At 43.8% G+C, this 17,095-nt stretch overlaps 4 protein-coding genes across 6 annotated transcripts; 3 read left to right on the top strand and 1 right to left on the bottom strand.

Annotated features, from left to right (window-relative positions):
• Positions 1-10: 10 nt before the first annotated feature.
• Positions 11-2,782, top strand: LOC139811988 (tether containing UBX domain for GLUT4). Of its 3 annotated transcripts, XM_071776571.1 has the most exons (7): positions 11-549; positions 673-728; positions 827-1,076; positions 1,215-1,661; positions 1,737-2,094; positions 2,204-2,369; positions 2,443-2,782. In XM_071776571.1, the coding sequence occupies exons 1-7, from the start codon at positions 463-465 to the stop codon at positions 2,609-2,611; spliced, it is 1,533 nt and encodes a 510-aa protein (XP_071632672.1). In that variant the 5' UTR covers positions 11-462; the 3' UTR covers positions 2,612-2,782. The 3 variants fall into 3 exon arrangements, with proteins under 3 accessions (XP_071632672.1, XP_071632671.1, XP_071632673.1); XM_071776570.1 differs by having other exon boundaries at positions 1,215-2,094; XM_071776572.1 differs by having other exon boundaries at positions 505-590; positions 1,215-2,094.
• A 2-nt stretch (positions 2,783-2,784) lies between these two features.
• LOC139811987 (ecdysoneless cell cycle regulator) lies at positions 2,785-5,863 on the bottom strand. The gene is made up of 5 exons (XM_071776569.1): positions 5,346-5,863; positions 4,768-5,261; positions 4,172-4,679; positions 3,838-4,033; positions 2,785-3,732 (listed from the first exon to the last, which is right to left on the bottom strand). Exons 1-5 carry the CDS (start codon positions 5,617-5,619, stop codon positions 3,306-3,308), a joined length of 1,899 nt encoding a protein of 632 aa, XP_071632670.1. The 5' UTR covers positions 5,620-5,863; the 3' UTR covers positions 2,785-3,305.
• Positions 5,864-5,973: 110 nt separating this feature from the next.
• Oxt (Xylosyltransferase oxt) lies at positions 5,974-10,459 on the top strand. Its single transcript, XM_071776567.1, has 7 exons — positions 5,974-6,417; positions 6,738-7,219; positions 7,297-7,439; positions 7,512-7,678; positions 7,913-8,294; positions 8,477-9,435; positions 9,526-10,459. The coding sequence occupies exons 1-7, from the start codon at positions 6,208-6,210 to the stop codon at positions 9,982-9,984; spliced, it is 2,802 nt and encodes a 933-aa protein (XP_071632668.1). The 5' UTR covers positions 5,974-6,207; the 3' UTR covers positions 9,985-10,459.
• Positions 10,460-10,911: 452 nt separating this feature from the next.
• Positions 10,912-16,812, top strand: LOC139811990 (uncharacterized). The gene is made up of 4 exons (XM_071776574.1): positions 10,912-11,916; positions 12,930-13,025; positions 13,183-13,288; positions 13,643-16,812. Exons 1-4 carry the CDS (start codon positions 11,538-11,540, stop codon positions 13,698-13,700), a joined length of 639 nt encoding a protein of 212 aa, XP_071632675.1. The 5' UTR covers positions 10,912-11,537; the 3' UTR covers positions 13,701-16,812.
• The last annotated feature ends 283 nt before the right edge of the window (positions 16,813-17,095 follow it).

Below are 17,095 nucleotides of genomic sequence, written 5' to 3'. Positions count from 1 at the left end.
CAGGTCGGCCACACGAAGCTCTTCCGAGGCTCCCCTGGACTCTTGCCAACCCAACGTACGGCGCGATCCGAATCGCGCGCAAGCGCCAATAAAGGCTTGTCAACCGGGACTCCGGAGTCCGGGAGGATGAGTAGTCGATCAACAAATACAGCTGTTTCTGACAGTCTCAAATCGTGAAGCGATCCAGAAAAAATTAGAGCGGGTGAAAAAGCGACTGTCTTCACGATAAAACATATCTCTTTACGATCGAATCCCTTTCGCGTCTCTTTTTCTTTTGTCGTCGATGAACACGGGGCTTTAAGCGACCTCGCGGTGGACACGTGTGGAGTGTCTGCGCGAGCGAGTTGCTCCGAATCAGCTGTTGACGGCCGAGCCACACTTCGCTCTTCGCTCCATCCATAGTGGCCACACACACACGCACGCACGGCGACACGGCGGCTCTTCCAAGTTTCGCTGATCACCATGGCGGCAAACAAGACCGTCGTCGTCCTCGCGCCGAACGGTCGCCGGCAGAACGTGAGGGTTACGATTAACACGACGATCCTGCAGGTGAGTTCGATGGGGATTTAACGCGACGTTCGCGTGTTCGAGTAAGTTCAATTGAAACCGGAAAAAGTAACCCGAGAGCGTTTTTCTCGACGCGGGTCTTCAAACGGATGGATTCTCTTGCAGGTTCTGGAGGAGGTATGCCAGAAGCAGGGCTACAACGCCGACGACTATGACATTAAGTGAGCACGACACTCGGAGACTTGGACTTTCCAACAATGATATAATTTCCGTAATACGCCGTACATTACATACATCGATCGCTCGCTACTGTTTACAGACACAATCGTCAGATATTAGATCCTAACACGATATTCCGCTTCGCCGGTTTGCCAAATAACGTTCAGCTGGAGATGGTGGCCTGTACGAGGGTGCGCTCGGCGTCGAACGTCACGATCGGCATTCAACCGGAGGACGAAGAGAGAACGTTGCGCGAGTTTCCGCCCGACACGACGCTGGCTCGGGCATTGATGGATATGTATCCCGACGCCGACCTCGAGAGAGCTGTGTTGATCTACATGCATCGTGAAGTACGTATATATGTGTATATGTACGGTATACCTGCGCGCAATGTAGAAACTGACGTTGACGCGATACGTAATTACGTGTATGACGCATAAGCGTGCGAATGAAGGACTGAAGGTCACATGTGGAATCTTTTCCTACAGGTATGCGGCAGAGAAGCGTTAGAGAAAACGACGTTGAAGTCGCTGGGTCTCAACAGTGGAAAGGCAATATTGAGACTGATGTATCGTGACCACGAACAGTTAAAAACTCAGGCACACGTATCTACTCCTTTGCTTCCAAAGACAGCCGCAACGGCAGATGATTCGACAAGCGATAAGGATCACCAAAGGCTACCATCGTCCACACTACATTGTAATAAGAATGATGTTAATTTATCGAAAGGTGTGTCGAAAATAGAAAATCAAAAAAAGTCGGAAGAAGATGTAAAAATGGATACGAAAGATGAAGTAAATGCGTTCAGTAACGAGAAACAAGAGAGAAATATATCTGAGATAAGAGAAAGTCCAACCATTGCGTCCAACCGTGAGGATCAGCGTATTGCAGGAACATGCGCAAAAGTCGAGGAAAACGCGTATGAAATTAAGTTTGTAAGGTGTAATTGTGCATACGTGTGCAATCGCATTCGCGTGACGGATTTACTTATCGAGGATCACGTGTTACAGTTAGGGGAAAGAAACGCTCTGGTGTTCAATCAAGCCGGGACTCAAGCGCTGCCGAGGGACGAATTGCCGGACAGCTTCTTCGATCTTGATCTGCACGACGCGAAGGCACTTTTGCGAGATGCCAAGCGTCGTAGAGAGCAGCTCGAGGACGCTCCGCTTCTGACAGAGACGCAGCGTCAGCTGGATCGGGACAAGCACATTCTGGACCGATTGAACAAGTATCGTCGCACCGTGATTCGCATACAATTTCCCGATCAGTTCGTTCTTCAGGGTTTATTCGGACCGCTGGAGACTATCCAAACTGTTAAGAACTTCATCAAAAACTACTTGGACGATCCGGATTGCGAATTCACTATCTGTGAGTGTGAACGACATGCAATCATCACATTCATTTTTTTATGCAAAGGCGACCATGTATTGGTTCTTGTTATTGATAAAATTTTATTACTCCTTTTTTTTCTTGCCAGATACTAGCCCACCAAGGCATATCTTAAACTCCGACGCACGACTGATAGACGAAAATCTTGTTCCCTCTGCTATCGTTTACTATTCTGGACAATCGTTGCTAAAGTCGAGTGTAAAAGCAAAATTGACAGATCCCAGAGCCGCTGGTATCGAAGCCGTGAAATCTAGGTAAAGTATACTGATTGCGTCGCTCGATGTAGAGATTGTCTCGCTAAATTTTTTTTATATACCTTATCTACAGGACTGCTACGATGCGGAAAGAACAAGATCCAACTACTGGAAGTAATAGAGGCACAGTTGTCGAGAGCAATCATGTCACTCCAGGACCGAGTGGTAGCGGTAAATCATCATCATCATCATCTCAGAATCAAAACAAGACACCAAAATGGTTCAAACAGACATTCAAATAATCGATTACCTAATAGCACCGAAAGGTGATTCGTTAAATTTTAATATAAACATGCCATACGGGATTCTTATGAAGATCCATGTATACGCGAGCACGAACGCGTATACATATGTGTCGTCATACGTATTCCTCCAACAAGTCTTAATAAAATATAAAATCTGTACACAACAAACGTCCGTGTCTCTCATTATTCTAATTGAAATGTACAAAGCTTTACACATAAGACTCTGTGTGATGCTTAGTAAAATTAGTTACAAAAGTGAAAATAAAATGGTACATATACAAATAGGATTCTTACTATCTAACTCTATGGCCGCGGTAATAACATCTTAAATGTTATATCTGTATATATATATATATATATATATATATATATATATATATATATATATATATATAATTTGTATGAAAAACAGTGATATAGCCGAGTGTGATGAAAAGTACAATTGTGAAATATGTATCAATGGTACTAACTTCGTGATAAAGGTGCTTTGATCGATAACATTAAGTATATATTTTAAGTAATAAATGTGTAATAATAATTTGGATAGCAATGAGATTTTAGTCCATTGTCTTTTCTCCTTGGTTGAAATGGCAAATGCTTAATGTACTTTGCAGAATGAAGCGAAGGTTGTAATAATGTTTACGAATGTTAACGTGAATCGACTATGTTAATCATCTACTATGTAGTGCCATTAACTTTGTAAGTCGGGCGGTACCGTCGTAGGCGATTGCAACTGCAGATGCATGAGCCTTCGCACGGGACCACCGATTATGTTTCCGGCCGGGCCGGAGCCGCCGGCCTCGGCTTCGATACTTTCTCGCAAACTTGCCTCTACGGGATCCGCGCTATTATTATCGTCATCCGCTACCGAATTCTCGTCTTTTACCATCTGCGACTGCAGCTGCGAGTCTAACAGCCGCATGTACTTGTCCATATCGCCGCCCTTATCCTCGTCATCGCCACCCAGCGATCCCTCCGAGCTACCATCGAACTCACCCTCTCCTCCCGGAACGACTAAGTCTAGGATGCCTCTTAACGTACTATCGAATACGTCCGCGTCGAAGTCTATTCGCGCGCCATCCTCCGCGTCTTGCATATCATTGTCCATCGATTGCTCTCTGTAAATGAAATTGACGATTATCTCCCTTCACTACGTTTTACAAATAAATCATAGTTAATTATGTTCCTCTAGAATTGTCTATTCTGACAGATAAAAATCATACTCTAAGAAATGCACGCCATCAACGTCGCTGGTTTGGCTGAGAAACGTTTGCACTTTTTCTCGAAGACTTAAAGGTTCTTGATCCAATTTTTTATTAACGTTGCCCCACTGTTGGTTTAAATACACTTCTAATTGCGCCGGGTCCACATTTAGCCAACTATCGGTATCCGCGGGGCTCAACATAGTCTCATCTTGAGCTGCGTATAGAAAATACTCAATTATAGCTAAATGTACAATGGTTTGAGAAAATCATTTGTATACTACTTTTTAAAAATAGTAATTTGAATTTAATATGTAAATAGTAATTAAATTTAAATATGTAAATAACAAATTACCATGCATTTCAATGTCATTCGTCTGTATGTTCTCCCATGCTTCTAAAACTTTTTGAGCATCGCTTTCGTACAAATTCGTTAGATTATCAAATAAAGTCGCATGCTTCAAGAAATACTCTTTCGCTGTGGACAGCAGCTTATCACGTTCCTGACTACCTTCCAACAGATCTCTAAAGTAACCGTTCGCCTCTAAACGAGCTAGGTAAGCGTTGAAAGCTGGTTCGTTCAGCTTTAACTTTTCACCGTCGTCGGGAACGTCCGACTGTTCTTTGATACGTTTTCTACGTTCCTCATTGGCTCGAGCTACTAGCATCTCTAAACCGCATGCTATTTTAACTCCGAGAACATGAGCATTGTATTTTGAGCAAGTCGCAGGTGGGATGTTCCAACCTGTTTTTGGATCACCGGTATAACGACAGTGCTTCGCCATCGCGTACAAACACTTGGTCATTTTAACATTGACCATTGTTCGTTGCTCGGGAGGGAAATACCTCATGGCGCGACAAACCTATAAATATACGGTAGTATTAACAGGTATAATATACATATAAAATCGATTATACACATAAAAAAAGATTAAATCAATTCAATTGTACTTTGCGTTCAAATGGATCCGAATGGCAGATAGTTCTAATCACTGAAGATATAAGTCTTGGTTCTAGACGAAGTATAGAGGCCGCCTTCTCTGGAAGGTACGCCCTCGCCTTGTGCTTCCTCTTCCGAATCTCATCGGGATAGATGCCGAGTCGCTTTTGCAACACAAGCTGCACCTTCTCGGACATCTTAGAGATATGTGGCTTGCCATTTATATTATTTAGCAAATTGGGAAACGACGTTCCCCTCTCTCTAATAACATGAATATCACCGTTATGAATGAACACTCTGTCCTGGCATGTCTCGGGACTGGCCCAGAGCGGCAGAACATTAGCGGCTTCTATCAGTAGAAACTCTCCGTCAGAGTCCACTACTCTGGCGATCAATCCGTCGAAGACTTTGGTGAGCCTAAATATCAGGAACACCGTCAGCCACTCGTCGCCTATATCCTCGTCGAAACGCAGACTCGCATAGATATGGGGCAAGGTATGATAATCTAGCAAAAGTTGATCGATTATCGATTATTGTTGATTGTTTATCAAGGATCTACAGCTGCAACAAGTTGAAATAAACTATTCACCTTCCTCCACCGCCGATCCCTCGAGGGTTCGGTTCAGCAGCATCGCCTGCTTGGTTCTAGGACGGAATGTTAAGCTGTCACTGTGCCAGATGTGATCGGCGACAAACGGGGCGATTTCCTCATTGTACTTGGCGACCTCCTCGCTCAGCCGGGCCTCCGTCACCGCGTCCGGCTCGGCCGCGTAGCAGAACTTGGGATAGAGGAAACATTCCATGATATCCTCCTCCTTGGTCTTGCTCGTGACCATCGCATTTGCCATTTTCTGACGTCGCATCTGAAATCCCCGCGAAGACCGCGAATTCCCTCCGTCGAGCGCGCGCGCGCTTATACGTCACCGCGTTCACCAGATCGGCTCGGGCTCGGAGCAGTCGCGCGATTGCCTCACGGCGGCTCGCCTGCCATGGGCGTTCCTCGTGGATGACCGCATAGACCGATAAAAAGCGTGACTGAAGTTGTTTACTGCATTATTAAGGCGCGGACCATAACCTCACAGAAGCGACTGCCGCCGTCGAATCGACGCAGCCGCGGGCAGTAGGCACGCGCTCTGTGACGCGCGAGTCTAACCCTGACCTAACCTAACCGCGACCCGCTTACCTAACCTCCGTGCTTAATCATTCAGGAGATGCCGTCTGACAACTCCGACACGATCGCGTCGCAGTACTCGCGTAACTCGCATTCGGTGCATTTGTGCGATGTGCGTACGATGGGGTGGGACGTGGGGCGCATGAGTGTAGACGCGCGTTCGGTTCTCCGCTGAGGGACACGGGCGGGGATACGTGAATTAAGGTCTAGGCCGATGAGGCCGCCGTCGTGACGAGATAGAGTCGTTCAGTCCCTCGATGGACCCGGCTTCCTCGGTCGCATGCCGCAGTCAACGGTAATCGCGAGCGAGCCTCGGAGAACGATGCCGAATGTCAGGAACCACCCGGGCGGTCGGCATCGGGGCTGCTTGCGCAAGTACCGGCTGGTCTTCGCCTTTGGCATAATCATGCTGTGCGTCCAAGTCTATCTGCACACGTATTTCGGTCTGGTCAATGACAAGAGCAAGTCTAGCCGGCTGTCGTCCGGAGAGGTAAGCTCCCTAAACCTTCCCTTGGAAGATAATGATACATCATGCGTCTGTTTTCTATTGCTGAACTGCCTGCACTAGTTCGAGAACTGTACATGTACATTGAGGCGTGAGAAACGTACATGTAACATTCTCACTTTAGTCTATGTACAGTTCTTGAACTAGTGCAGCCAATGCAGCAATAGAAAACAAACCCAATAATAGATAATAATGATAGATAATGATAGATAACAATGATATATAATGATAGATAATGATAGATAACGATGATATAGAAGCACTTGCCAATTCATTACTCACTGGTGCTTTCCGCCAACTCGCAGGGTGGTTCTTCCCAACCTGAGGAGGATGAGGGCCTGCCGAAAGGCTTACGTCAACTGAAACTTCCACCCGACAAGCAGGCAAACTCGAACAAGCAAACTCACATGCAGTCCCAGCTAAGAAATCGCACCGCCAGAATTAAGCTAGATCGCAAATCATTGAATTTCACACCTGTGTGCGATGTTACGGTCCGGGAGGCGGTGAGCGCCGTAACGCGTGCCCAGAGTCAAGCATGCAAGCAACGCATTGTCAATGTGACGTGCCTTAGCCAGCAGGGTTTGTTGTACCCGGAAAGAGTACAATCTTTGTGTCCCCATTCTCCAGGTTTTAGAGGCATCCCGATCAACTTGGGCTGCTTCAAGGACGATAAAACACTGAGAGCGCTCTCCGGTTATTATCACGTCTTTAAAGGGAACAATACGCCCGAGCGTTGCGCTTATATGTGTCTTCAATCGGGATTTCCGTACGCCGGCACAGAGTACTCGTTAGTGTCCGATGCGATTGAAATACAAATGTGCTACGATAATTCTTTCGAAACGTGTCACGTACGTGTGATTTTAGGATGGAATGTTTCTGCGGAATGGAAGAGCCGCTACAGACGAAACGGTTACCAGATTCCAGCTGCAACATGAAATGTTCCGGCAATCCGAAACAGACGTGCGGTGGTTATTTGACTATTAATATATATTCAACTGGAATTCAAAGTACGTGAATACAAGTGAATACGCACAGACAGCTATGGGATTTATTAATTAATTTTTTTCGTCTTTCGACAGAATTTAAGGCTCAAGAGGCGAGAAACTCGAGTTTAAAAAATGAACTCGAGCAACCTGTGCGAATAGCTTATCTGCTGACGGTGAATGGCAGAGCGAGTCGGCAAGTGAAACGACTTATCAGTATTTTGTATCATCCCTCGCATTTTTTTTATATCCACGTTGACGCGGTAAGTGCGATAATATAAAAGAAAAGAATTATTAACTCTAATTTGGATAAGATAAAGATATTGAGTAATTACATCGTGAAGCATAAATTTCTCAATTACACATTTCTATTTAAAATCTTCTTTTAGATCTGTAGTAGTTTCCAAAATTGTTTCTATTATAAACTTATTACACTGGGGAACAATAGATTAATAAATATATTAATATTGTTTCAAACAAATTGTATATTTTTTCAGAGGCAAGATTATTTATATCGCGAAATGTTGGAACTGGAAAAATGGTGTAAACTAAACAATATCAAAGTGGCAAGAGGAGAGGGCTTGCGACACGCGAGTATTTGGGGCGGCGCGAGTCTTTTGACGACATTTTTGAAGTCCGCGCAACAGATGCTCGCCTATCATCAACATTGGGATTTTCTCGTAAATCTATCGGAATCCGATTTCCCTTTGAAAAGCAATAATCAGTTGACCGAGTTTCTCAGTTGGAATAAGGGTATGAATTTCGCGAAATCGCACGGAAGGGAGGTTCAGCGTTTCATAGCTAAACAGGGTTTAGACAAAACTTTTGTCGAATGCGAAGCACGCATGTGGCGAACCGGTGATCGAAAATTACCAGATGGTACGTTAAAGAATCACATATATTTTTATTCATACACAAATTTCCAAAATTTTCTAGCTTTTCTATATATATTTTTTTTACTAAAATATTAAGTAATTGAATTGATTGTTTCTGTGAACAGTATATGTATATATGTATATATTATATGTATAATTATAATATATTTTTCATAATTCTTGCAGGTATTCAAATTGACGGTGGTAGCGACTGGTTTGCTCTGAGCCGAGACTTCGTCGAGTACGTTGCCGATCCGAATCCCGATCAACTGGTAGCCAATCTATTAAAGCTGTTTAAATACACCTTACTGCCAGCCGAGTCATTCTTTCATACGGTCTTGAGAAACTCACGATTCTGCAATACTTATATAGACAATAATCTGCACATGACAAACTGGAAGAGGAAGTTGGGTTGCAAGTGTCAGTACAAGGCTGTGGTAGATTGGTGCGGATGCAGCCCGAATGATTTTAAACTCGAGGACTTTAATCGGCTGCGAAACACGGTGGATCGCAATATATTCTTTGCCCGTAAATTCGAACCTGTCATCGATCACCGAATCATAGACCGCGTGGAGGAATGGCTGTATCCCGACCGAATGAACGAAACGACTAGATTGAGGGGCTACAACATGTACTGGCAAAGCCTGTATCATCACGCGGACTTGAGCCCACTACCGGACGACGCGTTGTTAACGCTCTCGTACTCCTTGGCGAGATTGGTTTACCGCAAGCTGAACATAAGTCACAAAAATGTCCGCCTATTAGAAAATACCGCGTACTTTCGCGATAATCGTTTCGCTGGTATACTAATTCTGGCGGAGAACAAAGAAGAATACTCCGACGTGTCTATACTGCCCGACGGTCGCGCGAGACGTGTGGAAGCTTTGATCTCGATGCGACACAACTTTTCTGCCAGTAGATTATGGTCAGGAAAAATACGAAGTCTCTCTGTTAGCACGGATTACGATCAAAAGGAGCAGACGTTTAGAAATTTGATGGGCAGCATGGGGCCGTACTCGACTCCGGTCTTGGCTTACGAGTTCGACGCGGGTGTTATGATACCGCAGAATGTATCGATCCTATGGATTGATCCACATGGCCGCCTCGCCGACGTGAATTATCTCCTGCTTGAAGAGATGACCTTGGTGATTATCATATGCAACACCAAACTTTTTCTTACAGAACTTTCTTATTTCGTAACCGGGTATCATATAACTTCATGTATGTCTTTTCAGGTGGGACATGTTAAGCCGCAGCTAAACGAGCAACTAGCCGTTGGTACTTGGCGACTATTATTAGTTGCCGACACTCAATTGATGGCAAAATTAAAATTCTTGATAAATCCGTTATCCTACTGGAAGACAAAGAAGATAGATTTGGACAAGGCGAAGAAGATACTAGACGGTCCGAGCACCGTCTATCACATCACAGAGGAGATGAATAAAAGCTGGTCGAAAATAGCGAAAGCGGCGATGGCGAACGAGCCGATTACGCACAGTCAAAACAGGATCGGTGAGGACCTCGACGATTGGTTGGACAGATTAGTATACGAGCACTATGAGATCGGCGAGGTATGCGACGCCGACGATGAGATTCGGTCCGAATCGAAGCTACAAAAGTGTCTCGACACCTCTTGGAGCTCTTTGAGCCCCGATTCAAAGGCTGATACTCGTAACCTATGTCAAAACTACTAATTAATTATTTTACCAACTACGTGCCATTTTCGCCCGTTTTGAAACCTATTGTACGTGTATAAAGATTACAAGACGTCTTTAGATATTTTTATATCGATTAAAAACTGTACATATATATACTTCATATTTATAAGAAAAAAATGGTATATATATATATATATATATATATATATATATATATATATATAAATATATGTATACATAAATTTTTGCTATATGTTGTGCGATTAATATTTCTGTCGGATATTTTCACATTAAAGATTAATGGATTATATTGATAAGGTGGAGTGTCGTTTTCTTTGTATCTTAAAAAAGTACCGAGAAATATATTCTAAAGAACTTTTGGAATATTTTTTTGTTCAATGATAACAAATTTTGATAAAACATTTTATTTAAACAAAAAAAAATAATGGTTATAGTTAATTAGAACAAGATTCTTCTGCCTCTTCGATTGTGATCCAGGTCTAAAAATCAATTCATACGTTTTTTCATAACTCGTGCTTCGCAGGTGTGCGTGTTCGGTTTCGGCTTACGTCACGTGCTTTTTTTTCTAGTTGGACGCTTGCGGAAATTCGTCATTCATGATTGTTGGAAAAACCGAAGATATCTAATATAATATATCGCATTTATCATTTATTTCAATTCGACTCAAAAGTTTCTAACTTGAATCGCGAACGTAAATTGTATTGGGTGTTTATAAACAAATCCAAGAAAAAAAATATATATAAAAATTACGTGCAATTTTTTTTTTTAAACAATCGATCGCGCTTTATCAGTCGGATTTGTATCAACAACATGGCGTCGCCAATCAGGCTCGGCCTGCTCGGCCAATCTCTGGAACTTGACGCGCTTCACGCGCCGGCGAGCCCCGTCGCCCGTCGTGTCGTCACGTTAAAATCCGCGGCGCGCGGCGTGCACGCGCAAAGTCACGGAAGTGGAGTATCTGCGCGAGCCGACCGTGTTGACATCTAGGAAGTTTAAGATGTCGGGGAATGTTTTGTGCGACGAGCCGCTGGTATGTTCGCGGACGAAATGACTTGCTCGTTGTGGCGTACGTCTGCTAAATTCCGGCCTAAGTTAAATCCCAAAGTGTTGTAAGAGCGCCACGCCGCCGCGGTGGGGCCGTGGCCAGCCAGGTCGTCCCAGCCGTTTGTCGCCGCCGACGCCGACGCCGACCCTGTGCGCGAGCGGGGCGAGGGTGAGGAAGAAGACGAAGAGGAAGAAGAAGAAGAACGAGGAGGAGACCGAGGAGGCGCGAGACGAAGGCGAGCGCGAGGACTGCCAGTGTATTGCCAGTGTGTATGTGTGTGTCCGCGTACCACTGCCACGACCTGAGGTACCCGGGACCCCGGGGGGTCGCGTTCCTCCCTTCTCGCTCTTCTTCCTGATCGACCGCGCGAAAAACCCGCGCGGGGGTGACAGGTGAATTAATACCGGACGGGAGGCGCGGACGCAAAATATATAGGGGGTGGAGAGAGAGAGAGAGCGGGCGGCCGAGCACGTGGTGTGACGATTGTTGTTTTTTTCCAAATTCATCACTCTCGACTCTTGGGATGGGAGCCAAGGCGAGCACCGTGGCACAATCCGCCGGCGGCAATGGTCAATCCTCCACCGGGGCGAACGAGACCGCGATGCAGGGCTTCTCCATGCTCCGCTCCTTACCGGGCGGAGTGGGCATGCTCCAGCATCAGCACCAGCAGGCCAATCAGTCGCAGAACTCGCGGATGTCCGGGGACAGCAGGCAGCGTGCGCGCTCGCTGAGCTCCGTCCCGGACCTGTCCACCGCCGAGCAGGCTGGCCTCTCCACCTCGGTCGGGGTTGGAGTCGGCCAGGCCCTCGGCCTGCCGCAGCTCGACTCTGACGACACGGACGAGGAGAGTGGTCGCGTCTACGCCGCTCACAGCTTGCCTTCGCACATTTGGTCCCTCAACGGTAAGCCCCGAGAGTCTCTCGTACAGATGTTTACATATTTGTATCCCACGGACCGGGGCCCGGAGACTGGCTCGCTCCCCCAGGTCGACAAAGCTCGCTGATTATTACGTGCGTTACGTAGCCCGTCGTCAATTTACCACGAATATACCTTATCGCGGCGCTGAAAGTCAACAAATCGTTATTGTATCATCGAAATATGAATCATTGAACAATTCTCTATTATTCTGTTCCAAGAGAAAGAGCGCTGTAGCAATGTCGCTGAGATAGTGTCGTCGGATCGTTCGCTAGCAGTTATTTGTCGCGTGTCCGCTGATCTGTCTCGCGTCCATCCGCGAGACGAGATTTTTTTTTCAGACCTGCCGTCGCGCAGTTTCGCAGGGCATCTGTGCCTCGCGGGGCGTTAATCGCGGCGGTCCCTAACCTAATCGCGAGCGAGCGCCGCAAAAAAGCGAGGTTAGGTCGCGCAACCGCGAGAGCTCCGCGGAGTACGGAGTTCGGTGCGCGTTGCGAGCGACGATGATTCGCGGGTGGGACAGGGGGCGTTTGTTTTGACGCGTGTTGCCGGGGTGGTTGGCCCGGTAACCGCGTACCATAATCGATGATAGCCCCGAGGACACCCAGCGGGGCCCTGGGGGTGAATTTTTGAATCGCGATCGCGAGGAAATTTTGTATTTGCGGCGCGAAACGTGAGGAAGAGGAAAAAAAAGGGCGTGTCGCTCGCCGCGAGGATCGTTCGCGAGGAGGGAAGGATGTGGCTCGGGAGAGGATCGCCGCCGCGCGGGACCGCGGCCCACGGCTGAGGTTATGTCGGGTCTATTATGGGAATAATAGTGAGCTCGTGCCTGAACGAGCACGAGGCCGCGGCCGTGGTCCCGGTGGATCGAGTCAGACGGGTCTTTTACGGTATTATTTGCGCCTTCTGCGATTTGCACAACCCCCAGATTTCCATCCTCGCCCCCTTTCCCCTTCTCGACCTTTCTTTTCTGACGCTCTCTTCGCCTTCGTGTTTCAAGGTCTAAAGTGTCCCGTATGCTCCAAGTTCATTCTGCCGGATGATATCGAGTGTCACCTGGTCATGTGCCTGACCAAGCCGCGGCTCAGTTACAATGGTAAGTGGGAAACAAGTGGTGACAGGCTTGTATATCTGTCTGATAAACGATGGATACCGTTCTTTACGTGGCAGCGATATGCTCGTCAATAATTTAATAGCTGGTGGTAATTATTACGGTGATAATTAAGTAAGTCCCTTGCTTATTTACATGACAGAGGACGTGCTGACTGATGGAAAGGGAGAATGTGTCATTTGCTTGGAGGAGCTACAATCTGGAGATCTTATAGCCCGCTTGCCCTGTCTCTGTATATATCATAAAAAGTATGTACGACGATTCGATTTATCTATTATTTTGTGTTAATTCCTAGCTCAACATAGGCGATAGAAAATTGATAATAAAGATATTCAATTATCCTAGAAAATTAAAAAAAAAATTAAATAAATTGTTATAAATAAATTGCTATATATTATTTTTTAATATAAAAAATTTTCAATATTAAAATATAATAAATAATGTAGTATTGAAGTGATCGTTAATTACTTAAAGTTGACAAATTTTTTAAAAATATATCACCTTTTTAAAAATATTTTTAAAAACATATCACCTTTAATTAGTATATTTCAGTATATTATGACGGAATAGATGACATAAAGTTTTGTATTTTTTTTTTCTAGCTGTATCGATAAGTGGTTTCAAGTGAATCGTAGCTGCCCTGAACATCCCGGAGATTGATTCGTACCTGCTGAACTTGGTGGAGTATAGTGGAACAAGTTGCTAGCCCAGAGGACTCGCGCCGAAGGGGTTGAGATGGCAGAAAACGGCAGAAAAAAAAGAAGCTAGTCAAGGTGGCTGCTAGTCCGCAAATGGTGATTGGTGCGTGCGGTGAAATGTTCGACTGAACGAGACTCGCTCATAAAATCGAACACACACGGAAACACAGATGTTTAATTCAATCCTCAAATCTACTCTTGTTAAGCGGAGGACTTAAATAACAAAAAAATCGCCATAGGATTCAACGATACAATGCTATTACCTATACGTATCTATAATTAATCTATTATTGCTCTATCGCTTAATATCAATTGTACCATATTTATAAATTTTACTTAGTTTTACATCTTGAACTCGATTTAGCGCTTATAAGCAGGACAATCTTTATTATCTCGATCATGATTTTTGTCTTTTCTTATTCTTTTTATGGTTCTTTATTTTTTCTTTCTGGAAAAGGGGGACAGGACGAATCTTAGTCAAGGGGACCTGCGTAGGAGCAGGTGTGAGCTCTACCTTAGATAAGTTAGTTATACTTTTATTGATTTTTAGTATTGAGACGATATATCGTAATTTCCGTTGTCTGTTGGGGAATGAGTGCTAGAAAGGATATTTTTGATACTTTCATAAAAGGGAGAGCCAGAATGTATAAGAGTTTCAAGCGCTGGAGATGACGACGTAACACTGTTGATGCTGTAGTAACAATAAAGGTTCTGATTTAACCTTCTTTACTGAGAGATTCATACTAATGTGATAAATCTCTTTTGTTGTTATTAGAGAGAATTGACGCGCTCCGTGTTACTAAGATGTACAGTCTATTGTCGATTACTGAGGATTTACCTACTGTATAATTAATCTCTTTTGTATACGGATAAGGATTGACATAACCCAGCAGAAGTAGTTTTTGTAATACGAACAATCAAAGTCTATCATTGTTCCAGTAACGTACGCAAAACCGTATATGTTCGGCTCGGACTTCGTCACTTGCGTGAGGTTTAATGACACACGAACTAACACAGAACAATGAGAGAATACGAGGAGAACGGAGAAATGAGAATGTAGTGCGATGAAAAAAAAAAAACATGAGAAGAAACTAGAAATAAATTATATTAAAACCGAACGCGTAAACATAAAGTATGTACATACATATGTGTATATGTATATGCATACTCTCGCGCACTTTCTCTCGACAGATATTTTAATATCGAGTTAAACATCTTTTTCACTGCTAAGCAATTGTAAAATAAAAAGTTTTCACGAGCCAGGATGGTTGCTCGTTGGACTGCAAGCGGTCTTAAAAAAGAAAAAACAATTCAAATTTTAAAAGATATTTAATATTACAGACATCGAAATTAATCGATTAAATAAATAAATATAAAAAGAAAGACATATCTGCATTCGAGAGAAAGTGCGCGACGCCTAAAACATCCTGTATGTATATATATATACACACTTTTTTTAAGCTATACGAGAGGTAAGTGGCCGTAGAGACGACAAGCGCGATTTCGTAAAGAAATTAAAAGAAAAAAAATAAAGAAAAAAAGGGAGCAAGATGTAAAGGGAACCCAAGATAAAAAGATGCGACATCGGTAATAGCGATAACACACATACACAAGGAGGTTCCTCTTTGTACTGCGTTACTGATCGAGGCGAGAATTGTGTCTCGCGGCTGGTCGTTTATCGATTTTACGATATGTAAGACTCGTTGTATTGCGACGATTTATACAAAGACGGAATGCGGGGTAGAAAGCGGAAGATAACGCGCGCGGTGACGAGGAGGGACGGAAATAGATCGCGCGTATCCTGCAGCGCGGCACGGCGAAACGCGGGGAGCACGTGCGTCGCGTGCGTGTGCGTGTGTGAGTGTGTATGTGTGTGTCGCGCGTGGAGTCAATACGCGCGCGCACGCACGTGCTCGCCTCGCACTCGATCCCGCGTAGCGGTATTCCGTATTGTGAATCTGTTCATATCTCTTAGCTGTACCTTCTTGCACTTGCCGTATTAAAAAACGGACGCGTGTATTAAAAAGTGATAGCAAGGTGTAGGAACTGCAACTAAAGTAATAAACAGAATCAACGGTACTCGTTTTTAATTATTCAAAAAACACGAAATAATCAGTTTTTTTTAAATAATATATGTGTCTTTTATTTTCTGATTGTATAGATATAGAGTGTCCCTGAAAGACCACCGCACGTTCAGGGATGCGATATCAATTGGCGATCTTTACATTAAAATTCTGTTGAAAGTTTAATTTAATTGAAAAATATTCTGTTATTTATTTTTCCTCCGAAGCTTCGCCGAAAAGAGCCCTAATTTTTAATTACCCAACTGCATAATATTTTCAAGTAAAAATTAACTTGAAATTGTTGAAAGAATTTGAGGTATTTGTTTATGAATAGGACGCCTGATTCTCGGGGCATCTTAATTATTCAGAATCATATATCGTCTCGTTACCACGAGCGATACGTGCTGTTGATTTAAGATGTGCGGTACGGAATTCCTCTACTTGACGGGCTGTAACAATAATCGATCTGATTGCCGCCAAATAAAAACGTGAATGCCCGAAAGTGTGTCTAATCTAGCTCCGTAGAATAATGAGATCGCGAAGGGAAGGCGGTGGAAGCCTAAACTCGCAGGATTGTAACTGTGGATACACAGGTTGTAATGATAAACCATTTGTATGTATGACACTATTGACTTAAATATATAGTTTATAAGCTACGTTTGATTTACAAGACGTCTAATTTTACAAGCTGTTTGTTTTTTTCTACGCGCGAGAGGCGCGATGAATCGTGCAGTCGCGGTAATTGTGGGGTAAGCGTTTCGAATGATTGTTATACGAAGTGACGATCGATTCGTAAGTTGATTTGACTAGCCCGATTTTGCCTTATTGAGAAGTTAAGTTGAACAACATTTTTTTTTAGCGTTAGATCGAAACAAAGCGACAATTGCTTTAGCATTAGACGGAAACGAAGTTCTGTTCAAGCAAAATTCATGTGTAATTTGTAAAAGATTAAGGATTTTGATCGTTTGAACATTTATTCATAAATATAATACGATAAATTCTTGATTCTAAGATGATTACTAACGCTCCGTTATTTTTGTCTGAACCTATTTTAATTTAACTAAACACTGTTACATTATTATTCACCACATAAATATGTATACGTTATGTACCAAGCGTGTTTTTTAGTGAATCACCATGTATAGAGATAATTTACCTTTTATCGACTATTAAGAAATTCTATTCAGCTTCGTTTCAACTAAAACTATATGTTTGTTTGCAGATAATTCAAAGGGATTTAGATATATCTGTATATCCACTGTAAGAATATCTCCAACCAACTATAGTTTATTCT

Source organism: Temnothorax longispinosus, chromosome 4 (assembly GCF_030848805.1).
Source record: "Temnothorax longispinosus isolate EJ_2023e chromosome 4, Tlon_JGU_v1, whole genome shotgun sequence".
Classification (NCBI taxonomy): Eukaryota; Metazoa; Arthropoda; class Insecta; order Hymenoptera; family Formicidae; genus Temnothorax; species Temnothorax longispinosus.
Note: the sequence above shows the minus strand (reverse complement) of the source record. Positions and strands in the feature narration are given on the sequence as shown.